The sequence below is a fragment of the Neovison vison genome, chromosome 8, assembly GCF_020171115.1.
Source record: "Neovison vison isolate M4711 chromosome 8, ASM_NN_V1, whole genome shotgun sequence".
Taxonomy (NCBI): domain Eukaryota; kingdom Metazoa; phylum Chordata; class Mammalia; order Carnivora; family Mustelidae; genus Neogale; species Neogale vison.
The window spans coordinates 121,808,684-121,836,188 of NC_058098.1; the positions used below are offsets into that span (position 1 = coordinate 121,808,684).

Sequence of the window (27,505 nt, forward strand, 5' to 3'; positions counted from 1 at the left end):
TGGCGGCCTTGTTCCCCTTGGAGTGTGGGACCCAGGGCTCTAGCCTCTGTTCTTTTACCAAGGGAGGGGTCTCCCCTTTGGGGCCAGCTTGAGCCTGAGCCTTCGCCTGGAGGCCAGGCCTTTTCTTCTAGGCTCAGGTGGAGAACGTATGGAGAACCAGAGTGGGCCGTGCGCTGCCCAGGACAGGGAGAGTAGGACTTACGGGCAGGCCTCCCTTGGGGTAATCCCTGGGTCGGAGAGTCATGACAGCTCTATGTCTCAAGCCCTCCTCCATCAGACCCTTTTCCTATAACGTTTTCTCATTTCCTCCACAAACGGCCTTTTAAAGTAGCCATTCTCACTGTTCGATTACAGCTAAGAATGAGAGTTGTTCCTAACAATCCAGGATTAGGTTCCATCTTGCTCTCGTCTGACCTCCCGCTCTCCTACTCGCCCCTTCGTGTGGACTCCTCAGTCCCCAAGCCTGGCTGTGCTTGAGGCTGTCACCGGAGAATGAAATTCAAATGCTGGAAGCACCTTCCTCGAGGAACCTATTTAGGGGAAGCCTCTGTTCTCCTTCCCTGTCCTCCTCGTCCCTTTCTTCCCCTCACCTGCCTCCGCTTCCCCAGCCAGCACCCCTCGAGAGCCCTCTGATGTCGCTGGGTGGTGCAGCTGGGCCTCATGGGGGTGGGCTCGGGGCCTCTCTGGGAGCACACACATGCCCTTGGCATGTCCCAGTGTGAGCTGCAGAGTCATGGGACAAGTTCCTAGCACATGTCTCCTGGATGTTGCACAGAGGTCCAGGATGTGTGCCCTTGAGTTGCCGGCTGCCCTTTGCTGCAGCCGGATGAGCTCTTGGTGTTGAGATGCCCCTGGGAGGCTGGCTCCATGGCCAGCTGGATCTGGGGCGTGCCCTGAGGCGGGTCTTTTTTCTTAAGTCACCTTTGACTTATGCTTCCTTTGCTGTGGCCACTTCGTGATGAATAACCATCCAAGGTCTGTACACGACCCTGGGGAACAGCCTTTGCACCTTGGCTCAGAAAGTGGGAATTTTTGCTGGGCATATCGTTGGGCTTGAGAGCCTAAGACCACTCCGTTCAACCGGTCACTGAATGCATTAGGCAACTAAATTTAGCTCAGTTCTTGTATAAAACCTCTTCTTCAACTTTTTTTTTAACTTAAAAATATGAAATATATATGTAGAAAAAGTTTGAAGTGCATGTAAATTCAATTTAAAGAATAGTGCTCAAGCAAGGTCATGTTAAGAAATCACAATTCTAGGGGCGCCTGGGTGGCTCAGACGGTTAAGTATCTGCCTTTAGCTCAGGTCATGATCCCAGGATACTGGCCTAAAGCCCTAAGTAGGACTACCTGATCAGTGGGGAGCCTACTTCTCCCTCTCCTGGCTGTCACTCCCCTTGCTTGTGCTCTCTCTCAGATAAATAAAATCTTAAAATCACAATTCTAGTGTCCTTGAAGCCCTCTGTATATCTGTCCTCCTCACTCTCTCTTCCTTTCAAATGTGACAACTTTACTGGTTTTTATGACATTGTTACATTGATTTCCTTGACTACAGTCACTCCCTGTCTCCATATTTAAATAGAATCATGTTACATGGATTTTTTGTAAAACTTTCAGCATCATATGTAAGATTCACCCAGGTTGATGAATGTAGCTGTTGTGATTCATTTCTCACTGGTGCATAAATGCTCCAGTGTATTAACATACCAGAAGTTATTTTCCCAATTCGCTATCAACCGACACCGATCTCCGTGTTTCCAGTTTTGCTGTTTATGAAACACTGCCGTGATTTACACACGTATCTCTGGAGAGATGCATTTGCAAATGTTTTCTTTGGGAACTGTCACCTAGAGATGGAATTACTGGCTTGTCCATTGCCACTTGTTCCTAGGTTTTTATAAGATATCCTTAGGTTTTATATATTTTCTCATAATTTAAAAAAATTATTTTATTTTAAAAGTCATTATTTTTTAATATTTAAAAAGTTAACGATGCAGTTTTCATACAAATATAGGATGAACACATGTCAAAGACTTTAACACAATTGTTAATGAGGGAACCATTAGGACGGTTAAATCTGGTTCAAGGGAGAATGTGAGAACTGGAGATTTACATTGCTGGTTACAGAAATGCTAAAATGTTGTTGCTGATATACAAAACTGGTTAATGTCTGATAGGGAGAAAAACTGTAACCTTGAGGTGATCTTTTTTTTAATCAGTCAGAAATCAACTAGTCACGGAACTTTATAGCGTATGGGCTCTAATCAAATATTAAAGAGCAAAGTCAAACACAGATAACTAAATATTTCTTAGATGAGTTTGTTAATTAACATCGACAGGTCACTCTTCTGTCTCCTTTCCAAGTCTGGGATAGTTTTCTTAACAATAGCATACTTTGCTTCCAAGTTTTTGGATCAAAGGAGAATGTATTAAAATGCTCTGTAGACTGTAAGGTGCCAGATATGTTTTCGTTATTTTGATGGTTTTACAGAGCCCACTGAATAATGTTAGAATGAATGCTGCTATGGGAAGGTAGTTAATTATTCAATACCTATTTTCTAAACCACTGTTTTTTTCAGGATCATTATTTTTTTTTTAAATATTTTATTTATTTATTTAACAGAGAGCACAAGTAGGCAGAATGGCAGGAAGAGGGAGAAGCAGGCTCCCCACTGAGCAGGGAGGGGAATGCAGGGCTTGATCCCAGGACCCTGAGATCGTGACCTGAGCCGGAGGCAGACGCTTAACTGACTGAGCCACCCAAGTGCCCCTTTTTAAAGATTATTTACTTGAGAGAGAGCATGAGCAAGCATGGTCAGGGCAGAGGTGTAGAGGGAGAAGCAGACTCCCCACTTAGCAGGGAGTCCAGTGTAGGGCTCCATCCTAAGACCCTGAAATCATGACCTGAGCCCAAGGCAGATGCTTAACCAATTGAGCCACCAGGTGCCCCTTAAACTATTGTTTTTAATCTCATTTTATTCTTAACAACAACAACAAAAAAGTGCAAAAACACAGCATCTGCTTTAGTTATCTCTGTAAGACTGGGATAATAGTCGCGCCTACCTCACTGGGCTAGCGTCAGAATTCTTGAGTAATATAGACTGACTGCTGGAAACAGTGCTGGTATGCAGTTGAAAGACAAGAAATGTTGGTTCACTGAGTGTTTGATCTGTTCTTTGAGCGCTTCTACTGAAGTGTCTTTTTCCTTCATACCAATATATTCCATTCCTAGAAATTCTATTGGTTCTTATTTTCTCCCCCGCCCCCCCCCTTTTTTTTTTAAATAATACTTTATTCTGGTCTCATATTTTAAATTCCTTTGCCTTTAATCTTCTAAACACGCTTATGGTTTTTCTTCAACACTACTGTTATGTAAATTGTGTCTACAGCTTCTCATAGCCCTTGTTTGTTCATTTTTTTTTCTAATTAAAAGATCTGCTTGCTGCTATAACTGCACATCCTCTAGCAAAATGAGTCTTAGACCCTACAGCTAATTTTTAAAATCTTAGATTATTAACTGGAAGCGGCTGACTTCTTCAGACCAGTTGGAAACAGAGAAACTCATGGTGTCCCTATGTAGCCTTGGGAAGATAAGATCTCCCCTGTCTAGGTGTTTTATTTTACAACACATTTATTTGCAACTTGGTCTACTTCACTTCTAGAATCACCTGTTTTATATTTCCAGGCTATTCCCCCATGCTGGACCCCAGTATTCATGTGAATGGATGTCCACTATGTAATGTGAGTATAATTCTAGGCCAGTTAGTGCTTCCCTGAGTCTGGGTTTTTCTATGAAAAGAGGATAATAGGGACAAGCGGTTTAATTACTGTGGGCCGTGGTGTCCTAGTATAAGCAAGCTGTTGGCTTTTACTGGTATTGTTTTTCTCTGTATTACTCTTTCGTACAAATCCAAATGCAGCCTGAGAGTGCAACCATTGCAACCACTGGGTCACTATGAACACCTTGCCCTCTCCATGGGGTTCCCTAAATCAGCTGTGTCTGGCTCCGCCATCTTGTTTTTCCGGCTGCTCATTGTCCCCTGTGCCCACCATGCTCGTTTGCCTCTCCACATAGATGGAGTTTGCCTAGTCTCAACAAACCTGTTCTTGGCGGCCTCTGACCAAGTGCCTCGCCATCCTTCAGAGCTCAAGCTTCCGTGTCCTTTATGAGGAAGGCTTTTGACCAAGTTTAATCCACACTGATCTCTTTTGAATTCAAAACCCTCTGTGGAGATCACCATGGAGCATAGTGTTCTCAGGATTTGGTGCCTTCATTCATGGCGCAGTTCTGGGTGTCCCCCAGTTAGACTGACCATTTTCTCATGGGGAAGAACATGGCACAGATCCAATGTATATATATTACCACTGGCTACAAGTAATGACTCTCATATATTTAAAAAATTTTGGCTTTTTAGTATGTATTTAGGGGGAATTCAGGGCCTGGCTTATGCTTGTATCTCTTGGTTTCTGCCAAGGGTTTCCTTGGTCACCAGGCTGGGACTCCCCCCTTTTTTTCCTTAATTTTTCAGACTGGGGGCTCCTGGATTACTCAGGAAGCATGCAAAAATTCCAACCCAAGTGAGGATGAACTCCAGGATTCTTTGAGGTGGGAGCTATTGGAGAAATGAAAACTTGAGGAATAAGAAAAAGGCATCAGACTCTTGGAATTAGTGGGTTATCTTTGCTCTTAACTGTGGCTTACAAGGTGGGATACGGTGGGTCTTTAGGACATGTGTGATTCAGTCACTATGTATTTTGATCCATGGGAAGAAATGGGGGGGGCAGGTATGCTGTTCCTGGAGTATAGAAACAGAACTTGAAGCCCAAAGGAACACTGGATCTGGATCTGGTTCTTTGGGGACTCCCATTCTGCTTGCCAAAGAGATAAGATGATGGAAGGCAGGAAGGCAGGCAGGACTGTACACTGGTACAGTCCTGCCCAATTCCCAAACCCATCTCTGGACCTTTGCCCTTCCCTGACAACCTAGATCCAATCTCCACTCTTCACGAAGGAGAAACCAGTCCCCCTTTATGTGCACAGTATTTTAGAGTTGCTGAGCGTTTTTGTAGATGTTTTTTTCCAGCAGTGCTGTGAGGCATGCAAAATGAGTACTATGATTCTAGTTTTATAGATGAGATATCCAAGAAACTGGGGCTCCAGCTGCTGATGGGGTTTGCTCTGAAGGTCACACTTTCAAGGGGTATGTCTGGGTTTTCTAACTCCCATTCTTTGTCATCCCAAGCTTTGGGATCAGAGAGGTAATTTAAATGTATGATAATGGGGATTCTCTTTTGTTTTTTGTTGAGGCAAAACTCATAGGACCTACAATTCACCAGTTTAGAGGGAACAATTTGGTGGCATTTAGTGCATTCACAATGTTGTACAACTAAGGCGTCTGTTGTTCCTCACTCCTTTCCTGGGATTTTGCACAAAATGAGAGAGAATCTGCATAAGACATCCAGCTCTGGGCCTTGTGCCCTCTCGTTCAGTGAGTGTAGCCTGTATTCCTGCACTCTCCCTAACATGTTCCAGATTCTGGTGGTGTAGAAAGAGGAATTCTCTCCTGAAGTTAGCGCTTTGAGAAAATCAGGTTGTGGATAAATGAAGTATTCATGTCCCAATCTTTTCTTCCTAGACATTTCAAAATTTCTCTCTTCCAGCTAACTTTGCTCAAGGAACTTGTCCTGTTCTCAGAACGATTGGACACATTTACCTATCAATGCACTGGGACAGAATTACTCCGTGTCATAGAGTTTCTTGTTTCTTTGGAGGAGTCTGTCTTCTCAGCCAGGCTGTGACAGGCACAGCCTTGGAGGTCCTACGAACCTCCACATTGTCCTGGGTATAAAACAGCTGCAGGAAAGCTATAGGTGCTGGATAGAGCCTGCATGGTGGTCAGCCAGATCCCATATTCCAGCCACCACTTCGTGGCCACCATTTTCCCGAGCTCTTAAATAGTGGGTTTGGTGACTGAGGATCGGCTCCTCGGGTGCCAGGCTAGAGTCTGACTGAGGTCGCTCTGTGCTCTTGTTGGCCATCACTCGGGCAGCTCCGGCTAAGACGACACAAAAGCCTCCAGCTCCCACACCTGTGTCGCACCACCAGTGAAAATCGAGCGCTTCAAGCAGGCTAACCCAAGAATAGAAGGCTTTGGCTTTTATTTAAATTTGGCAATTTCAGGAGCGTAGGCCCAGGCCCCAAGGAGTTGTGACTGTCCCTTTGGCTTCCAGTGTCACCGGATGTTGGAGCAAATGCTCTCTGTGGTGGCCAAGGTGGCTGAGGTAGAGGGCTGGTGAGGAGTGTGGCTGGGAATTTAAGAGGAGCACCTCCACGTGGCGGGAGGCCTAGAAGCTCATCATGTTCATACTTAGTGGAGGATTTTCCTGCTGGCGACCTCTTACGGCTCTCCAGACCATCATGGTGCCAACCCCAAGGACGAGGCCGCCTCCTGCTGCCACGGGCACTGCCCAGGACAGTGCTTTGGGGCCTGCTTCAGACCGGTCTTGGAGGAGCTGACTGTTCCTCAGGGTGTGGAGGTAAGGGCTCTCCTGTGGAGGAGGAGGAGGAGAGGGTCAGGGTTTAAGGGCCTCACAAAACCATCCATTGGCTCACCTTAGGCTTGCCTGGTCCCTATCCTGGCGATGGTGCCCTAACACAGCACGTTTTCACAGTCCATCCCTGTTTGTCAGACTTTTTCCTCTACACTGTGCCCAAACATTCTGAACGAGGATGGGTCTCCAAAGTGGCCGATAGCCTGCTATCACCTTCTTTCAGTTTCTCACCAGCGTCCCCTCTCCTGTCAACCTGATTTTGAAAGACTGGGAATGGACAGGCAACCTAAGAAAGAGAGACCTCCAGGCTGCAGAGCCCCTGCCTCTGTCTTCTCTAGGCCACCACTGGACAGCTGTCCCCATCCCCCAACCTCAGGAGTGCCCAGGAGCAGGGACGACAGTGGGTGTGGAGGGACAGCTGGTCCTGGGTGGGTTAGAGAACCAAGCGTGAGGAGGGCCCGGAGAGCACACCTACGGGCCTGTCTCCCTGGATTCTCCTTCCTCTGTGAACACGAGTGTGGAGCCCCGTGTGGGAGCTGAGAGATCACTGTCGCCCGATAGGCCATGTTCAGAAACAGTCGCATCACAAAGGAGCCTGGGCCGTGTCTTTTGAGAGGTGCAAACAGAAAAGAGACCAACACAGGTGTGTTCGGAGGCGGCAGCAGTAGGGTGAGGGAAGGCAACAGGAGCCCCGGGGTAGAGGGGCGCCCTTGAGCCTTGAAGGATGTGGCGATCTCTGGTAGGCAGAGATGGGGACGACCCTCCAGAAGGCACAGACCTGGCAACGGCAGGCCGTGTTTGGGGAGCCGACCCTGTCTCCAGGAGCACAGCATGTCTAAGGCCCTAGAGAAAGCTGGGCCTCCCCTCTGGACACTCCAGGATGCAGCTGGGACCAGGGAAGGGTTTCCAGTGGCCGAGAATGACTTTCTGTGAAAGCTGCATGGTGCCTGGCAGCAGGGACAGGCTGGACAGGGAAGGGAGGGAAGAGCTGGGGGCCGTGTTAGCAGCGTGGTCAGCTGTCCAGGTGAGGGCAGTCGGGGAAGAGAGAATGTGCAGGAAGGGAGGAAGAGGCGCACAGGTCCCCAGAACAGGCATGGAGTCTAATTTCTCCCTGTACAGCCCAACCTGACCACTGCCCCCGCATTCACCTCCCCTGAACTCCCCTGCATGGGAACTGATGCTTCCTCCCTCCCATGCCCTGGGGAGCCACCAAGTCTCAGGGACCAGGAGGAGTGTTGAGATTGGAGAATGGTGGCAGGGAATGAAGGTGAGTGACAATACAGCTCCCAGGGACCTCCTTGGTTCCTCCTGGTTTGAGGGACCACCCCAGCCCCCCAAGCATGTGTTTCACACCGGAGAGGACAGGCAGGGTGTTAGAACATTGACTCACAGGAGAGGGGCACTTGAGTTTGGTTCGGCTGTGGGTGAAGTTGTTGAAGGTTGTCTTCTGGCCCACTGGCTCCAGCTGGAGAGAGAAAGGAAAACTGTGATTTCCTCCATGGTGGGCTGAGACCTGATCTCCAACAGACTCCCTCCCTCTGCCAGCGTGGGTTAACACCAGCAATAAATTCAACATCCTCGGCAGACCCCCGCTGCCCTGGGCCAGAGCTGAACCCGACTTCTGTCTCAGGAGGCGCAGGTCAGAGTCCATCAGGCAGGGCAGGACCCTGCGTCTGCCCCGAGGCTTGACCAAGGAGGACTGATGGGTCCCAGCATGGGGAGTGTGTGCGAGGGCCTGGCCCAGAACCTCCACTTCCTGCTTCCCTTCTGATGGCTGGGATCACACACACCCCGCATTTACAATTTTATAAAATGGTGATAATCCTATTTACCAACTTCAGGTGTGTGGGCCTGGTTGGTTTCAGAGAAATTTTAAAAACATTTAGGTTATTGTCCTTGATTTGTCAACCTCAAGAAATTGAAGTTTCTCACTTGAACTACTTTGTATGTTTTTCACACAGATGTAGAGATTTACTTGCAACATTCCACCAAGTGTTGTTCAGAGAGGTTCTGCTTAATTCTTTTAGTCCTCAGACCCTCGGAGAATGAGCTAGAAGCTGGTGAACCCTCTTTCCCACCATCTTTAGCCAACAGCCTGCTCCCTGACATGCCGCCAGCACGGAGAAGGGTGGGCCCCTGGCGCTCTCGCCTATTTGTAGATCCTGACTGTGTAGCCTCTGCCCTTAGCGTCTGCTTCCCTGCCCGGTCCTGAGACCCTCGGCTCCTGACCCACAGCTACTGCCTACGAGGGAGCTGAAAGGATGCTATGCCTGCTAATGACCCCATCTTGCCTGTGATCTTGCTTTCTGTTGTCCTACAGCTGCTCTGTTCCAAGAGAGACCCCCACGGTGTCTGACCGAGCACAGCAGACACAGCCCCTGGGGTCCTTGCTCTTGTTGCAGGGAGCTGTGTGGCCTGAGGCAGGCTCCCGAGCTGCCCGGACCACCCATATTTGGCTGTTGTGAGGATCAGATGAGAAGATGACATGATGACAAGCAGGAGGTGGTTTACTTATGTGTCATTTCTATGTACTTAGAGCTGAGGAAGCACAAGCTTCTTGGAATGGAATGACCATTGAGCGACTGTATAGATGCTCAAGATCAGGTTGGCTGATTCCCTGACATTCCAGCAAGCCGGAAACTAACTGGCACAAAGGAAGGTAAGGATCCTGTGGGTTTGAGGACAGCTTCCCCTCCAGCTACCTTCACCACCCCTCCCCGTGCCTCTAGGAAGACTCATTTGTAAGCACTGGCTATACTTCCTGACCTCCTGTTCCAAGGCTCACTCCCATCAGACTTCAGTCTCCACCACTAGACTGATGTTCTGGTCAAGGTCGCCGTAACCTCCATCTCACCAGACCCAATGCTCACTTTGTCATCTTCATCTTGCTGAACTTTTCATCAGCATTTGTCAGAGTTGATGCCTCCCTCTTAAAACACTTGTCCGTCTGGACTCCTGGAACAGGGCACTCATCTCTCCCACTCCCAAATTCTCATCTGTCACTGGAGTCAGAAGTTGGAATGAAAGCCCTGGGGCTTGGTGGTTTGTCCCCGCTGCTTCCCACCTACTCTTCTCTAGGAACACCTAATCAACCCCATGGCCTCGAATACCCCTCCCATGAACGACCTCCACATTTTTTCCTAAATCTCCATTCCTGACCCTGTCCCTGAGCTCCAGATTCCTAGATTCAACTGCTTTACTTTTGGTGCCTCCAAGTGGATTTCCAGAAGGTGCTTCACACTTACCGTGGCCAGAAAAGAACTTTTGATTTTTTTTTCTCCTCAAGCTTACGTCTCTCCAATACCTCAATCATCTACCCAATTTCCTTGACCCCAAATGGAAGAGTCCTCTTTTGTTCCTTTTGTCTGAATTTAAGTTCCAGTTAATATACAATGGAATGTTAGTTTCAGGTGTACCGTATAGTGATTCGACACTTCCATACGGCACCAGGAGCTCATCAGCCGCAAGTGTTTTTTAATCCCATCACCTGTTCCACCCACCGCCCCATCCCCCACTCGCCTCCCTCTGGTCTTTGTTTCTTTTCTAACCTCCACCTGCTAGTCCAAAACGGATCTCAAATCTGACCCCTTCTCTCCTTCTCCACTGTCATCACCCTGGGCCCATCCACCTCCATTTCTCACCTGGGCTCTTGGTCTAATTCCCCTTTTCCTTCCCTCTAGGACAGGGCTATCCTGCAGCCAGAGGGCAAACCAGATCCCCTGGCTCCCCTGTTGGAAGCCATCCAAGGAGCTGGCCCTGCTCTCACTCACCTCTCTGACCTTGTTCACCTCCCTCAGGTTACACTGGCCCTTCTGCCACTCAGACACTTCACACTCATTCCTGACTCCGGGCCCGCACAGGTCCTGTTTCCTCTGCCTGGAACACCCTGGCCCTAGACCTCTGCTTGCCTGGCAGCCTCTTGACATTCAGCTCTCTGCTCACAGGTCACTCATCAGAGACACCTCCCTCTCCCCGACCATTGCTCTGTCACATTACCTGGCTTTTCCTTCTCTTTCTTTCAAGTTCTGACTGTGGTCAGAAAGTCTTAGTGATTTGTTGGGTTTTGTCCGTCCTTTCCCCATGAGTGCAAGGATGTCCTTTTCCCCAGCGCCTGAGGCAGTCCCCATGGCGGAGTGATGGTCAATAAATAGTTGTTGAGGGAATGCGTGGATGTACCAGAGTCCCAGAATCCTGAGCCAAGCAGCGCAGGCAAGAAGGCCTAGGGCTGGTCACAGAAAATGAAGTTGTTTTCCCCAGAACCCCCCTCTCCTAAGCCAGATCCCGCAGATATCAAGGGTGTGGTGATTCAGGGAAGGATCTGGGGATTCAGGGAAGGCTTCCTGTAGGATGTGGCACCTGAGTTTAATGTTGTGGTGGCCACGAGTTACTCAGGAGAAGAAGGCTGGAAGGGCAGTCCCCATAAGGGGATGAGCAAGAGCCGACACACAGAGACGTGAGATACTGTGGGTGGCACAGGAAACTGCAGTCCTTACCAGACTGCCCAACTGCCCATCAGCGGGGGGCGGGAGTGACTGCTGCAGAGGTTAACGGGGGCCAAGCGTCCAAAGGCCTCGTGTGCTGTGCTAAAGGGCCAGGCCTTTCCCTTCAGGGAACGGCAAGCCTTGGAAGCTGGGTCAGATTTTCATTTACACAGATTCCTGTGGCTGCCCTGTGGCAGAGTTATAAGACTGTGGTTTGCGAGCCTTGGAAAATATCACCCGGGAGCCTCTGAAACCTGCTGACCCCAGGTGTCACCCCAGACTAATCCAGAATGTCTGGGGATGAGGTCCAGGCACTGGTGTTTTGAGTTATTGTTTTCAAATATACGTATAGAAACAAATAAAAATCACAGGTGAACAGCTGATAAATGGCGTAAATGAATGAACCCCTGTAACCAGCGTGCAGATTGAGGTATAGAACATGACCAGCACTCAGGAACTTCCCCCCCGACTCTCTTCCAGGACTATACTTACCCCCTCCCACCCCCGCCCAAAGACTCTGTATTAATTTGCTCGTTTTTGAAATTCACAGACATGGCTGCCTGCGGCTGACGTCTGCGTCTTCGTGCTTTGAGGCATCCGTGGTATGAACGTGCTACATTTTGATCACCCATTCTATTGGTGCACATCTGGGGAGCTTCCTGCCTGGGGAATATGAACGGTGTTGCTAGGAAAATGCTCGCGTGCATCTTTTGGTGAGTCCATGGTATGTTTCTGCTGGGGATACACATAGGGACAGGATTGCTGGGTCACAGGGAACCCAGATGTTCAGCCTCTGTGGGTAGGCCAAACTGGCTGCCAGTATTCCTAGTCCCCAGGTTATTTTAACCTCTGGCCAAGCTGAGCATTGCTGTTCTACCAGTGGTGGTCAGCCCAGCACCAGGGACACCAGGTGGGAGGCTCGTGTGGTCACCCAGCATCCGGGGAGATGCAAACGTTGGAGGACAGCAAGATTTCTAGGGAAGGGGGAGTAGGCGGCCTTGGGGGAATAGTGTCAGAAAAAAGAAGGAAAAACTGCAAGAAGATGAAAGAAGGAAAAAGGAAGAGGAAAATGCCTCCTTGTGCTACTGGTGTTCCTGGCTTTGGCTTTGCCAAGGTCTCCGGAGGAGGCATGATCTGTTCAGTGGGGGGGACAGGAGATGGAATGGGCTGAAAGTGTCTGTTGCCACAACAGGGTAGCCCGTGAGCATCGGCCAAAGGCTGCAGACGCTATGTCCTCGGACTCGCAGAGTGAGACGTGAAGTCACTGGTTACATATGTGCTGACCCAGTGGGGGGCAGGGAGGCCCGCGGGTGCCGTGGCCAGGACACTAGGTAGGATTTGACATGCGTTCTGGTCCCTGCTCGGCTGTGAACTGGTGCTCCCGTGTGCTCCCGCGTGAAGTGCTTCCTCTCCCTGTATGCTAGTTACAGAGCCTTCTGGCCAGATGACCTGCCAGGTCTTCTCCAGTTCTAGAGGCCTATTATATTTGTCGCCCTAGGGGTCACCAGAAGGAGCTGATCTGAGAAGATGGCATGAGGTAATGGGTTTGTATCTGAGATGGTTTTGGATGAAAACACGGCACTATATAATTAGTTCCCCAAATTATACAGCACAGGACAAGACACACTTAGATGATTTCACTGTAGTTTTGCTTTGTTTTTGAAACTTAGGGGCATGGCTAGGACAGCAGTGGCTGGGAGCCCTGGACAGACCCGTGCTGTCACCAGGATGGCTCCATGGCAGCACTCACCTTTTGCTTTCCTACCCAATCCCCTCCCACTTGCCTTTATGTATAACAAGTCTCTCGCCTGGGCCAGTGGGGAGAACAACTGAGCTGCTTTGGAAGAGGAGACCAGAACTGTGGTGGTAATCCCTGCAGAAAGAGACCAACAGGCCTGATAGTGTTCAGGTCCTCGATCGGGCCATCGTGCCCCAGAGAGCTCCCAGAGCACCTGGGCGTTATGCAGGCTGGCAGTGCCCCCAGGTAGGAAGACCTCCCATCCCCGGATGGAAATGCTGGGAAGGAAAGGTGCAGTGGTATTCGTGGCGCATCTCAGAATCTGTGGATTCCCCTGAGATCTCAGGGGGACAAATGAGACTGTGCGCAGATACCCACTCTTTTTGAGGGGGGGCGATTTAAAAGGAATGAAGTTATGGGACTCCTTCTGTAAAGGAAAACTAGACTTCAAAACAGCTCTCGGGAATTACATTGTGCAAACTTTGAACAAGATTCCCGTGGAGATTGGGTGGGAGGGAATTTAGTGGTGTTTTGACTGTGGTTCCGAGTCCTGGGCTGACAGAGTGAGACAAAACCTTTAGGAGTGGGCAGAGTGTGGAGTCAACAGCAGGAAAACAAAGGAAGAAGGAAGGCTGAGTCTGTGATTAACGGGGCCAAGGATGGGGCCAAGGATGGAACCTTCCGGCATGCAGCTGGGGGAGGGGGGGTGTGGCTAAGGGGAAGGCGGTGCTGGGCATGCTGGGTGAGGCGGCAGGTGTGGGAATATTCGCACAGGGGAATCCTGGCTGAGAGGCAGCCTGCCCGAAACTGCAGTAAAAGCCAGAGTGTGGATTTGTTTAGTTACCATGGGAGAAATGGGGGAATGCAGGTTAGGGTGGGATCGAGTTACCCGCTGAGCCAAGATCAAAAGAAGCCACTGGATTGGAAAGGCATTTCATTTTGCTCTGCGCAACAGGATATGGCTACTGGGGTTACTGGTCAAGTTCTGTGCCAGCAGACCAGACTGCAGAGGAGTGGCCAGCCCTGAGAGCCAAGGCACAAGGCCAGGTGGCCCTGGGGCCCCTCAGCCATATGTGCATTTCCTGAGGTCCCCATCGTCCCCTAAGAAAGGACTGGAATAGGTGACAGCCTGGGGATGTACGCGGGTGGCTCTTTTCTTTTTGATGCTGAAATAATCATCGGGAAATGTGTTGAGACTAGGGTAATGGGGGCTGGGATTCTCTGAATGCTAATGATTGTGTTGGATGCTGAGCATATGGTACCTTAATTTTCTGAGATCTGTGTCATTGTCATTGTTTTTTATGGATATTGATACAGAGGACCAAAGAGAGAACACTTGCCCAGGGTCACAGAGTAAGGGGTTGAAGCTGATTTCATCCTGTTTATCTGATTACAAAATTATGTACCCACCCCCCCGGCCCCCAGAACTGGGAAATTTCTCCAATAATCGAAACCGTCAGGACAAAGAAGTTGTGCCACCATTTTGAGCTTTGGGGAGAAAGGAGCTATGTCTGCCAGTAGGTTTTTTATTTTGGGCAATAGTCAAAGCTCCTTGGAGCCCCCTTTGGCACAGCCCATGGGGCGGTCAGGCACTCACCATGTTGTTCCAGAGTGCGATGGCCATCTCGGCCTGACCACGTTCTGAGAAGTGGAAACAGTCCTCGGAGAAGAAGGTGAGGTCAGTGTCCCCTCTCTGGGACCAAAGGCAAAGGGATTAGTTCCTGGGGAGAAAGGTACCGCCTCCCACCCCTGCAGGTGACCTGGGCATCATTCCTTTCAACTCTGCTGCCACCTAGCTCAGAGGCTGATGGAGAAACTCTCCAATTTTGGAACATTTAAAAAGAGCTGAATTGGAGTGCCTCGGTGGCTCAGACAGCTAAATGTTTGCCTTCGGCTCAGGTCATGATCTCCAGGTCCTGAGACTGAGCTCCTACTGAGCCGGGAGCCTGCTTCTCCCTCTCCCTCTGCCTGCTGCTCCCCTTGCTTGTACTCTGTCTCTCTCTCAAATGAATAAATAAAATCTTAAAGAAAAAAAAAGAGAGAGCTGAATTGTAGCCTCCCACTGTCCATCCCTTTTCCTTCTACATCCTTGCCCTAATAGATGAAAAAAAAAAAAAAAAATTTAGGACGCTTTCCCTTCTACCCCAAACTAGAAAACAGCAGGGCCAGGGCTGCAGTCGCTGATAATTTTCTCCTTTTCTTTCCAAGTGTATCTAAGTTCCAATCATACTTAAAAAAAAAAAAAAAAAGGAGAAACAGAAAAAGCAAAATCTTAGGAGCCCTCTTGGAGGCATCTGGCCAGAAAAAGCTCCGGCGTAGAAGGAAGTACATCACCGAAGAAGAGCCCCTCTGCACGCGCCTCCCAGAAGCGCCCGCCGCTTACGCTGTTGAGGGGGACGAGAGTGTTTCGGAAGAAAGGCTGCACCACCACGGCGAAGTCTTCCCGCTGCAGGTACCGGGACCCATAGGACAACCGGGAGATGCCGCTCTGTGGAGGGGGGAGAGCTTCCTCAACCCTCCTGGCAGGGCTGGCCGGACGAGCTCTCGTCCTGCCGCCTCAGGTTGGCGGTGATGGGGACCCCCTCCCCAGCCAGAGGTGACTTCCGGGGATTCTCCAGTGCTCACGCCTCCTCTCACATCGCCTGCACCCAGACATGCGCGCACCGCGGCCTGAAGTCTCTGGGAGGTCGGGTTGGGGCCTCTGAACAGGCTACGAGGGCCAAAGGGCCTCCTCTCGCCTCACGGCATAAAGACTGAATGAGAACCCGGGGTTCTCAACACCAGCTCCCCGAAACGCCTGTGCACTTGGGGGATGAAGGTCCATGTCCAAGGGTGAGATCTGCTTCTCCTCAAGGAGCTAACAATCCATCTTGAAACATGAGCCTGGATGTAGAAAAACCACGAGAACCTTCTAGAGCGTTCAGGGTTCATGAAGGTAGATGGAAGCCGATACGGGGAGAGATACCAGAGGGTCAAGTTTCGTCAGGGGAGGCTTGTCAGAAGAGGCGAGAAGGCCTGCCCCATGTGTGAGGGGGAGCAGTTGCAGATGGGCTGAGGAGGGCACGTCAAGAGGGGACAGCGTGAGCAGAGGCAGACACTGAGTTGTCCGCTGAGCTGGGCTAAGCCTTCTGTTCTGAGGCCCTTGGGGGAGGGGGGAGGGGGGGCGGAGCCCAGCAGGGCGGTAGACACTTCCCCTCGCTCCTGTGGGGGAGGGATGGCGCCACGCACATGGGATCTACTCCAGTCCCCCAGGGTTGGAGGCAGGGCTTCCTCCCTCCCCAGCGCGCTGTCCTTTTCCCCTGGAGAAATGTTTCAGGGGCTGCGATCTGCCTTCAGGGAGCAGCCTTGCTCTCAGCAACCCCTGCTCTCTGAGAGTGGAGGGGGTCCCCCGCTGGGACAGGGGGTGGGGGTGGGGGGCAGCTTCACCTGGAAGTTCCAGTTCACTTGCTTCAGTTCTTGCAGCTCCAGCGAATTGTCCTGGGAGCGCCTGAGGCAGGTACAGTTGCTCCTGTGGAGAGGCGCCCAGGTGGCTGACTGCTGCCCCCCAACACACACAGGTGCCCCCCATCACAGTCTGGGTGACTCCCAGGCCCAGGTCACAGCCGTTGTGCCCCTGAATTACGGTGTAGCAGGTGCTCGTTTAAAGAGAAGGTGGCAGAGTTGGCCCCTGACACATGGGTCCCCTTGCCCCCCGTGGCTGCTCCGGCCCCAGCCCAGGCTTCTCCCAGGAAAGGGCTGGAGTTTCGGAAAGACTGCTGTGGCAACCTTGTCTTTCGTCTTCCCATTTCCAAGACCTCCCAGCGCCACCTCCAGTGGCTTAGGACTTGCTGCCAGGACTCCAGAGTGGGGAGTTTCTTGGGAAGCTGAAGAGGCTCAATCCGTTCGAGACACACAGACAGGGGAGAATGGGAAGCCTGAAGATTCTGGAGGAGCCCTTCACGGGTCCCAGCTCTTCCACCCGGAGCCCAACAAGAACGGGAAGCAGCTGTCACCCTGCCAGCAAACCCATGTGACCCCAGCTAGGACTCCAAGTCCCCCTGCGGAATCTCTTCTCGCAGAGCAATGGTCACAGGAAGTCTGGGTGACCCTCTGGCCACAGAGGATGGCAGCTTCCTGCCAGGGTCACGGCTGAGCTTTAATAAGTTCCAGCCCCCAACAGAAACTGGGCTTTTATTCAACAGACCTTAGCTCTAAGCCTGGCTTTCAAGATGTTGTAAGAGCTACTCTTTACTGAGATCCTGCCCTGCCGGGCCCAAGAACATTACACGCATTTATTTCTTCTAGACCTTCTACTTTGTAAGATTTTACAGATGAGACCTACGAGGCCCAGAGAGGGTATGTCGTTTGTGCATGGTCCCATAGCTCCTAAAGGGCAGAGCCAGATACAGATGGGCTGCTGTCTTGGAAGCTCCTTGCCTGGGGCTGCCTCTCAGACTCCGAGCGGTCACGAGTTTAGAATCACAGACCATGCTGGGCGTCTTAAGGATTCTTGGTTTGTGTTTCTTGCTTTACAGCCAACAAACTGGGGTCCAGAGAAATAAAGTGACTCGCCTACAGTAGGCATTCAATACCTTAGCGGTGTTTCCAAATGGTTTTTCAAGCCCCTGGCTGATTGCTGATGTCTGTCCTTGAGACAGGATGGTCTGGCTTAGCCTGCATTAGTCTCCTCAGAGAATGTCTGTGACTTTTGTCCTCCCCAGGGGCCCTTGCCCTGGGCTGTGTACTTACTGAGCAGTCAGGGGTGGGTCACATTTTCCACCTTGGCCCTGATGTAGGTCAGCCAAGTCCATGACCTCCACCACGTTGATGAAAGCCCTTGGAAGCTGTGTGGGGGGGGGGGTGGGCAGAAGGATGGGCTGTGTTAATTCCCAGCCTGGTGTTGGGGGGATGCTGGTTACTTCTAGAAGAACCTAGGGGCTCATCAACAATCTAACTTCTTCCTCCCCTGTTTTGCTAATAAACTATGGCACAAAGAGGGGGATGTGGCTTGTATTCTCTCCATCTTCTTTAATAGCCCCCTTTATAACTTGGGAAGCGGAGACAGAAGTCACTTGTCCCAAGTCGCCCAACCTGCCTGGCTCCTGACTAGGCCATTTGGCTCCGAAGGCTAACCCTTGGCCACCAGACAATACAGTCTGCTCCAGTTAGCATTTCCCTTGCAGAGGAAATTCTGGAGCCCACCCCCACCTTGGCCTCCCCTGCAGGTGTTCCCCCCCAACCTTGGGACTCCATCCAGCATGCATTTCACTGAACACCGCTTGCCTAGATGTACCCAGGGCGGGAGGAGAGTGGTTGCGGGCAGGGGATGGGGCCCAGAAACCTGGTGCTGTTCTACCCCACCTCCTCATAGAAGATGTCCAGGGCCTGTTGGATATGCTGAATGTACTCCTCAGCTGAGTTGGCCTCCTGTGGAGAGAGAAGGGGGCTCTCGTCAGCTCCTGGGTTCTACTCAGAGAGGAGGGCAGTGGTCTGGTGCGCAGCACCGGAGGGCCTGGGGTTGGTGGTAAGAGGAGCTAGAATGGTCCGGGACAGGCTGAGGAGCCCAGCCCGTGTTGCTGGGAGACACAAGTCTTCCTTTGACCCCTACTAGACAGCAGGAACAATCCCCAGCCCGATCCACAGTATCTTAAATGCAAGGGCAGACTGTGACCGAGTTGGTCCCTGCCCCTTCACTGGTCCCATCTGTCACCAGCCTCAGGCTTCTGAACCATGTCTGTGCCCTGATGACCACACTCTCTTTGCTTTGGGCTGTGGCCCATGCTGGCCCCATTGCCTCCCCCTAACTTCTATCTTTTTGACTCGGTTCAACAGTCTCCTCCTCTGACCCATTTCTCACCGGGAAGTGGATTTAGCCCCTTCCTTACACGTGGCCTGAGTTCACCCTGGTGGGGGCCTCCAGGTCTCTTCCAGAAAGAGAGGCTTTCAGGAGTATAAATCTGAGGGCGGGTCCTCTGGGGATAAAATGGCATTTTCCTGGACCAAGGGTCCAAAGGCAGCTTTCGGGGGGTCTCTTCTGGCCTCCTGGACCCTGTTGAGTCCAGGACACAGTGACACTGAAGCCCCTGAGGTTGAGTCACTTCTGCCTCCAGAGGTGGGCGGCAAAGGGAAGGATGGAGGGGAGGAGGCTCCGAAGACCCAACCCCTCTGTGGGGGAGGGTAATTCCCGTCCAGCATCCGGTACAGGGTCTGAGCCGTGAGGAATGATACAAGCTTCCTCCCCCCACCTGTGACTTCAAACATTCTACCGCGATGTCTGTGTTACGGCAGCTGCTCTTTTCTGGCCAAACAAAATCTGGGACCTCCCCAACATAGAACAAGACATATTCCCAAAGTGACAGCTCCCCAAAGACTTGAAGTCTGGACCTATTTCCCCATAGAAACCATATCAGGAACAGGCTGGGCTCCCAGGCCGGCAGGCAGAGAGGTTGGTTCACTCACGAAGTCATTGGGACAGCAAGCTGTCCTACTGGGACTGGTTTAATTTTATCGAACTTTGTTGATGACATTGTTTCAACACCCCTCCCCCCGCACACATGTGCACGTCCTCCCCACCTCCCAAATAACCTCCATAAACAAATGGGTAGGGATTCCAAGCACAGGTAGGGTGAGGCTTGCTGGTTACTCCTTCGATACCAAAGAACAATATTTGTGGGCATGAGGGCAGGGCCTGAAAAGTGGGCGCATCTAGATCCTTCTGAAATCGGGGAACAAATGCAGCTGCTGTCCCAGGGGCCACTCAGCAGTGGGAAAGGCCCGGGTCTGCCCAGGCAGGCTGGGGTATCTGGGAGAGCAGGCCAGCGTGACTCCCATGGGGTCGGGCAGGGGCTTACCGGACTCTCGCAGTAATGACATATGTCGTTGCTCCCAATGAACAGCGTGATCAGCTTCCAGTCACTCTCAAGGTCAATTTCCTGAAAGGACAGAAGGCTCTGAGTCTAAACTTTGGTGGGGGAAGTAAAAGGGGGAGAACATGCAGGGGATGCTCACCAGGCCAGATGGCAGCCCCTTACCACCGGCCCCCCCCCCGGCCTTTCACCCTCTCTGTACCCTGGAGAGAAGATGCCAAGGGGAGCCTCCCTGACCTTCACCTTGGTGTCTGGCAAGGAGCCTCAGAGAGTGGACTGTGTGTGAGCACGTGTGTGTGGGTCTGCTCACACAGGGGAGGAGGACTCTTTTTCCTGATAATCCTAATAAATCCTAAAAAAGCTGCAGGGCATCGCAGAGTGTATTCACACACCTGTGAAACGTGACCTAAAGGGCTTCAAAGGAGCCGAGGGCAAAAGATGCAAAGAGAAGCAGAAACCCAGAGCTCTGCCGGCCTGGGTCCAGGGAGAGGAGACTGGTGGGGACTGGAAGAAGAGCCCGGCCTGGAGGACAGGGGAGGTGGGGGCTAGGGAGGCCCTCGAGGAGCCTGCCTTGGCCCAGCCACCACCATAACAGGAGTCCTGCCCGGTGCTGAATTCTTAATTCCAATTCCAAGACCCAGAGAATTTCAAAAAGTGCCAGTGAGAAGTTTGAGAGGGGCCGGGTGAGCGGGAAGGAGGAGGGATTGAAATGAGAAGCCTATTTTTAGAACCCAGGGTTTACATAATAGGGCTCTGTGAAGCCAGCTCTTGGGTAAGGCGGGAAAATGCCAGAGGCCAAGGCCAGCTCTGCTCCCTCCTGTGGTGGGCCCTGGGGGTGAGGGTGCCAGAGCCCAGATCAGGAACGGGCAGCAGAGAGGGTGCCTTGGTGGTAGTAAGGCCCGCTTCTTGGGGCTTGTTTGGCCCCTCTTTAAAGACAAGCAGGGGTTGAAACAGTGAGGAGTTTCCTGCCTGCTCCAGACAGCTGGAGGCCGCCCCGCCTTCCAGGGTGGCCCCGGGGCCTGTACTCACAGGGTGGTTTTTCATCTGCTCCAAAAGGACCCGGGCCTGGGTCGGCATGTCCCTAGACAGGGAAGAGAAAAGAACCTAAGCGGTGGCTGACGAGCCAGGGCACACGCCGAGAGATTTGGGCCTGGAGACACAGGGGCCTCGAGAAGAGAAATGTGTATAAAGTTTTTTCTTTCAGAGTGTATCCAAAGGCTTTTTCAGTCTCAAGAAATCTCAACCCAGGAAAAATCAAAGATCTGCCACAGACCTTGAAGCCACATGGATGCAGACCCCACCGGGGCTAGCCTGCCTCCAGCCCCCTCCTTCTGCATGGGGGGTTCTCCGTGGCCACCAGGGGTAGGGGATGGGGGCGGTGGGGTAGGTGCTGGGGATCTGATCAGCTTTCCCCAGAGATGGTCCCTGACATTCCCCTCGGCCCTTTCAAAGCAAGACCTGCCTGTTCAGATCTTAGTCTGGTGCCTGTTTTAAAAATAACCTTCTATATATTTGAAAAAAGTCACAGCCTTAAATTATCCTTCTGCCTTCTTTCCAGGCGTCACGACTCCTTAACCTTCACTTCTAAATCCCACTCTCGGTTCCTTTAATCCTTTTTTCTTCTCTGTAGTTACTCTGGGCTTCTACAGCGTTCCCCATCTCCTCGCTTTTCCCCCCTGCTGGCACAGGAGGTTGGGGGGGAAACGAGCAGGATTACTTTTCCCTGCATCTTCCAGATGTCGGCCACGAGTAAGGAAAATGAATGCTGTGGGTAAGAGTGAAGCAGGTGGAGGGAAGGGTGCCCAGCAGCGAGGATGAGCAAACTGCCCATCTGGACGACACGGGTGCGTCTCAGAATGACCTGCTGGGTGACAGACGTTAGACAAGAGCAGCCAGTGTTGGATTCCACATAACATTCCCGAAAAGGAAACTGATCTCTAGAGATAGAAAGCAGGTCAGAGGCTACCAGGGGCCCCAGGGGTGGGGTAGAGATGGGAGGAGCCCCAAGGGAGAGAGAGGGGTTACAAAGGGCACAGGGACACCCAAAGGTGTGATGGGTGTCATCTGGATTCCAGTGACGTTTAACAGCTAGGGACACACGTGAAGCTTATCAAACTGTATTCCTGAGATATGTGCAGTGAACCGCATGGCAATTACACTTCAATAAAGCTGCTTTTTAAAAACAGAGAAGTATATGAAAAGCTGTGTGGGCAAAGGGACACAGCCCATGGAGGCTTCCAGGGAATAAGTCATAAAAGCAGTAACTGGTACGGGATGGGTGTTGTAAATCTTTGCCTGTCCGTGATGAGCTGGGCACGTGGACGAGTCTCATTTATACATCCGGGATCACAGCCCAAACATTATTGCTATTGAGACAATACATTGGAAAGTGAGGAAGCAAGCCTGTCCTGGGTAAAGGGGACCCCAGAAGTGTCTACAACCTTCCAGTAGGCTCAACACATGAGCAGGGGAAATCATGGGTGGTAAGCCCTCAGGAGCGTGAGGGGAAGTTAGGAGCGCTCACTTCCTCCCCTCTTCCCAGCCACGTTCTTCACACCCTTCAGGCTCAGAGCAAGTCCCACCACCCGCCCTGTGAGCCTTCTCTCCAAGCACCTTTATCCACACACCTTCTGCTTCCTTTCCCAGCTCTGGTGTGAAAAGCTCTGCTCTGGGAGTTAGGGGTCCTGGGTTCTCCTCCAGCTCTGCGATTAACTTGCTGTGTGAGCTCGCCCAAGTTACTGAACCCTGCTAGGATCGAATTTCTTCATCTTTTAAAAGAGGAGGTCGGACGAGATGAGTCCTGGGGTCCCCTGCTGTGGGTCTGCACCTGTATGTGGGCTGCCCAGCTCCCACGTCACGCTGTTCTCTTTAGTACATCTCCAAAGTACAAAGTCATGCAGTCTGCAATGTTGCCATATGCAACTTTTTTTTTTTCCCCAAAAGTTATTTCCTGTTTGTTTAGCATCCTTAAACCAGACAGCAAGCTCATTGAAGAGGCAAGGAATTCACCTTTTGATTGTTTTGAATCTTTCAATAACTACCTTGGGGCTCAGTCCTTTGCAGACGTCCCTTGACTTCTTGCTTATTGATAGATGCAAGGACAATTTAGAGGTTGAATAAAACTTTGATACTAAATATCCTAATAATGGTAAACTTTTTGGGGGGCGGCATACGTATTATATACTATACTCGGTGTTCTCCATGGTTTGTTAATCTCATTTAATTCTTATGCCAACACCGAGACGGTGGTACCATTATTATCCCAATTTATAGATGAAGAAACAAGACTGAGACGGTGAGTGACTTGCGCAAGGTCACATGGCTAGCAAGTCTGGGAGATGGATCTGAACAAGGGCGGTCTGACCTCAGGTCTCATTAGCCTAGTTGCCCTGCCGTGGTATCTTTCTCTTGGGGTGCGCTCCTCCTTATCCCACACGGTACTAAATGACTCTGCAGATAAAGGAAAGTCACAGAGCAACTTTCCAAGCTTGCTTACTTAAGTCAATGGCTTACTCTCCTTTCCCTTATCACGGGACATCAGAGACGCTAACGGGGAGCTGCGCGTCTGGGCTACTTCCCCTGCCGCCGACTCCTGGGGCAGGCACCCAGTAGCAGTCAAAGGAGAAGGTGGTAAGAGAAGTAAGAGAAGGGGCTTGAATGTCAGCAGACTGAGGGACCAGCTGCTGGTGGATGCAGCCTGGGCGGGGTAAATAATAGGGAAATGATGCTGATGGTGGCGGCAATGACAGCAACAGCCGCGATGAGATGTTGATTTTACAACCCCATGAATTCAAGCTCTTTTGCAGAAAAATAAGTGCTTCCTGCTTGTGACGTTGAGGAACTGCCACGGCTTCCTGTGGCTCAGACTCAAACCGAGCGTGGGGCCCTCCTTACCATGTCGGAAAGGAACGCTCCGTGTAAACAGAATGAGTCAAGCCAGAGTCGTTTCCCTGGTGATCTGAGCACAGCAATCTTTCTACCAAGCAAATACCCAGCACACTCCGTGCAGAAAATCAATGAGCTCTGTCAGGCATTCCAGCTTTAATTATCTGGGTTGTTGTCAACAGCAGAGTTTGGAGCGAAAACAAACAGCTGTCATGCTGTTCTGGGGGCCTTCACCTCTAACTCCCTAGTGGTAAAAGACCGCTTTCTCGGAGTCAAGGACTCCAGCTTCCGAGGTGAGGGTGGAGAGAGGGAGGGGGGCCGCGCTTGTGGGGCCATGCAGGGAGTTCTCGGCACTCTGCACGTTTGCTCCAGGCCACCCCGAGGAAGGGAGGTTGGCTGGAGCCAGCAGGACGGGGCTGGGACACCCTCAAGGGCTCCAGCTGCCTTGAGAGGTGGTGACAGCCCAGCGGGCCTGGCTGGACTCCAGCTCCTCTGACAACCTTGGGCTATTCGGGAAGCTTTCTAAATCTCGTGTCCTCATGTTGATACCCCTTTCAAAGGGTATGAGGGTTATGGGAAGGGATCCACATGGGGGGTCAGGCATGCAGAATGGCTCAGTGGTTTTCATCGCCCACCTGGGGCCAGGCTCCTAGACACCACCCTTCCCTCCTCCTCCCATTCCCCACCCTCATCTCTCAGCCTTGCCCTCCACTCCCTCCTGGACCCACGGCTACTCACCTCGCTCTGGCTCCCTCCGTGGCTACGTTCAGCCCTGCTGTCTCCTCCAGGGCACCGGTGGAGAACCCGACGATGTGAGGGTTGAACTTCTTCAGAATGTCTTTTAAGAGGGGGAAGCAGACAGCACAGGTGAGAGGGGATGGGGGCCCCTCCTTGGGGCCCAGGTGTGGGGCAGGACGATGCTGGGTCTTTTCGGGGCTGGCTGACTTCCCTGGTTGCGGATAACCTTCTCTGCCCTTGCTCTGGGAGAGGCCCTGGCCTCAGCCAGGGGGTCGTTAGGGCTGTAGTGATGGTGCTTCTTTGCAAGGCTACTTACTGGGCAGTGTGGTGTGCATGTCCAAGATGCCATCCCCTCCAATGCTAGGGAAGAGAAAGCACACCTGTTAGGATCACCCTGGCCTGCCGCTCCACCAGTCATCATGTCTCGGAGTCAGAACCAGAGCGTCTCCCCCTGGCACATGATTCCTACCACCTTCAGGACTGACATGAGCATTGGGGAGCCTCCTTAGATCTCAGGGCCAGAGCCTGGGAACACGGGCTTATCTCTGGAGAGGTGACAGGGGAGCAGCGTCAGCAGAAAATGAGTGGAGAACACTCTCACCTCCAAGAGAGCCCCCGCCAGGACATGGGCAGGTCACTGGAGTTGCTTGGTCGGGCTCCCAGGGCTGTCTGTGAAAGGCAAAGAGAAGTCTCCAGAATTTTGCTGGGCCCAGGTGCAGGCTGACAGTGCTGGGAAGGGCCCCCAACATTCTGAGGTCACCACAGTCTGGTTTCCACTTCCCTTCCCTTGTTCATCCCCTGCTTTCTGGTTCACATAAATCCTCATGTGTAAGCAGATCGATCTGAAGCATGAAGACCTTGGACCAACCTGCCCAGTTCCATCCCTTCTGGGAATGTGAACTCTCTCTGTTCCAACCCTTACATCTCTAATTCTTTGTCTAAGCCCCTTCTCAGTTTCTATCTCCTATATGTAGCTTTCTCTAAATGCCTTATCTTAAAAAAAAAAAAAGGAGAAAGTCCTCTTTGAAACTTACAAAGGTAATACATATTCACCGTAACTAGTAAAATGATACAAAGATTTTTTTAAAAATTCATAATTTCCCCCCACCTTATTAATCGTGCCTCCTGCCACAGGTTCTATATCCCTTCCTTGCCCCTTACCCACATAGACACGTCACCAGAACCAAGATATATGTGTAACTAATATACCTGGGGCGTTTCCTTCCAGAACTTTCTCCATGTTAATATCAAAATCAACCACATTCACACACATATGGGGAAGTTGCTTTTCCCAGAAACAAGTACCTGATTTGCGTCACCTACATGATTATGTACCTTCTTCTGTGTAAGTTGCTTATTTTCCCAGCTTGACAAGTTTCTTAAGGGTTATGACTACACTTCAGAATTGTTAGAAGGTTGTCTTGTGTAGAGCGGTAGCTACATGGTTGGTTAACACGATTCATGTAGAAAAACTACACCAAACGTAGGAATTGGGCTCCCTTTGCCCTAAAGAACTCCTCTTGAAATGGGGTGAGGGGTGCTGGGCAGTGTGTGGGTAACCCTGCACACCCCGCTCTTGGAGTCTGGGTAGTTGGAGATGAGTTCCCTGATGAAGACAGGCAGACTCAGATAAATCTGTCACCACATGCAGATCAAATGTTTGGGAACAGTGGGGAAGGGGGAATGGAGGGGCAGCCTCGTGGAAGAGGTGGTGTTTGAGCAGGACTGTTGAAGGGCAGGGGGCACAGTGTTCTAGATTGCCCAGTGAGGTCTCGTGGCTGCCTGGCTGTGTTTTGGTGCCTGCTACAGGTAGGTTCTCAATCTTGCCAGCTAAATGCTGAACCCAGAGCCAATGTGGAGGACGGGTGCATTCGGCATGAGGTCTGGCTTCTGGGGTGCCCAGGCACATCCCAGATCAGTACTCACGGTCAGCGAGTCACCCATGGCGGCCACGACTTTGATGTCTCCTGGCCGGAGCTCATGGACTAGGAGAGATAGGCAAAAAGACAGATGGTCAGGGGGAGTCTTCCTTTTAAAGTATAAGCTTGGCTAGGAGTCAGTTTCTGCTCCAGTCCCACAGGCCCCTGGTATCCTTATTTCCAACCTAAGATTTAGCAAATTTGCCTCTTCTGTCCATTTGGAGCAACCAAGGCCCCGTCGATAATGGGCTTGATGGCTTTTACCCATCCTGAGAGGAGCCACATTCATGCTGGGGTAGTCCGGGAAAGTGCTGGCTGTGGAAGTCACAGCGACGGCAGAGAGGGCCCTGTCCCTGACTGTACCTTCCCTGCCAGGCCGGGAGGCCTAAGGGGCTGCCACTGGGACTAACCAGAGATGAGAAGTGCGAGCTGCAGAGAGGCTAGTGGTCGTGGGCTGCCCACCACCTAGACTGCATTGCACGGGAGCCGACAAGGTCTGCTCAGGGTTCCAAGGTGGTGTTTGTGGGGTGTCCCACCAACCCGACACTTAGCCAAGTCCTTAGCAGAAGGGGGTGATGAGGATGTTTGCACTCACCTGAGGTGGGGACACTGTTGGAAGGCTTCCACTCTGTGCACAGGAAGTCGCTGCCCCAGTTCTAAATCAACAGGAGGAGAGAGACAACACCCGGCTCTCACGGTGCAGGAAGGTGAGCTTTAGTCCAACAAGAAGCAGCTGAGGAATGTTTGGTGGAGGCTAGAACTATGCCGCTATAGGGGATCATGGGTGGGTGGGAACTCAGACAGTCCAAGAGGGAAGTAAGAGGGGAGAAACGGGGCTCCCCCCCAACCATCCACAAAATACAGAATGCGTGGGCACCCATACGCTTACACAGACAGCTTTTTTCCATCTCAGTTTACCCGCACTTTCCCAGGGAGCCGGCAGTCACAGCAAAGCGGGGAGAAAACAGAGACTCCCAAAGGCACGTAGATTTGCAGGTCTCATAAGAGACCACACACGGGTTTTGTTGTGACTGCTTACCATTAAGCTAATGGACACGGACTATAATAATGGGCTTGCAGCAAGAACAAGGATGTTTTTAGGAAAATACCATGAAATGTTTACAATTGTAAAATTCCTGTTTCTGCAGATCTTTCCTGGACGTGCCTCTCTGCTTTTGCATATGTAACACCATAGCCAAGCACTTCCTTGTGTGTGTGTATAAATTAATGCCTCTGTAACCTGGGGGCCTGGAGTCAAATTCCCTTGTCTCTGGAACACGGCGCACATTTTCCAGGTGCTGGAGGAAAGGTTGGGGTGGGAAGCAGAAGTAAAGGCCCAGGAGACTA

The 27,505-nt window shown here is 51.5% G+C and overlaps 1 protein-coding gene across 1 annotated transcript in view; it reads right to left on the reverse strand.

Annotated features, from left to right (window-relative positions):
* Nucleotides 1–6,166: 6,166 nt before the first annotated feature.
* Nucleotides 6,167–27,505, reverse strand: part of PLB1 (phospholipase B1) — a 120,827-nt gene continuing 99,488 nt past the window's right edge. The window contains exons 45-58 of the mRNA XM_044261845.1: nucleotides 26,754–26,814; nucleotides 26,166–26,224; nucleotides 24,841–24,908; nucleotides 24,556–24,599; nucleotides 24,240–24,339; nucleotides 20,646–20,697; nucleotides 19,602–19,682; nucleotides 18,112–18,177; nucleotides 17,500–17,594; nucleotides 16,198–16,279; nucleotides 15,155–15,259; nucleotides 14,369–14,464; nucleotides 7,943–8,017; nucleotides 6,167–6,549 (exon numbers count right to left, since the gene is read on the reverse strand). Coding sequence (XP_044117780.1) covers nucleotides 6,346–6,549; nucleotides 7,943–8,017; nucleotides 14,369–14,464; nucleotides 15,155–15,259; nucleotides 16,198–16,279; nucleotides 17,500–17,594; nucleotides 18,112–18,177; nucleotides 19,602–19,682; nucleotides 20,646–20,697; nucleotides 24,240–24,339; nucleotides 24,556–24,599; nucleotides 24,841–24,908; nucleotides 26,166–26,224; nucleotides 26,754–26,814 — 1,188 coding nt within the window. The 3' untranslated portion in view covers nucleotides 6,167–6,345. The remainder of the gene's footprint in view (nucleotides 6,550–7,942; nucleotides 8,018–14,368; nucleotides 14,465–15,154; nucleotides 15,260–16,197; nucleotides 16,280–17,499; nucleotides 17,595–18,111; nucleotides 18,178–19,601; nucleotides 19,683–20,645; nucleotides 20,698–24,239; nucleotides 24,340–24,555; nucleotides 24,600–24,840; nucleotides 24,909–26,165; nucleotides 26,225–26,753; nucleotides 26,815–27,505) is intronic.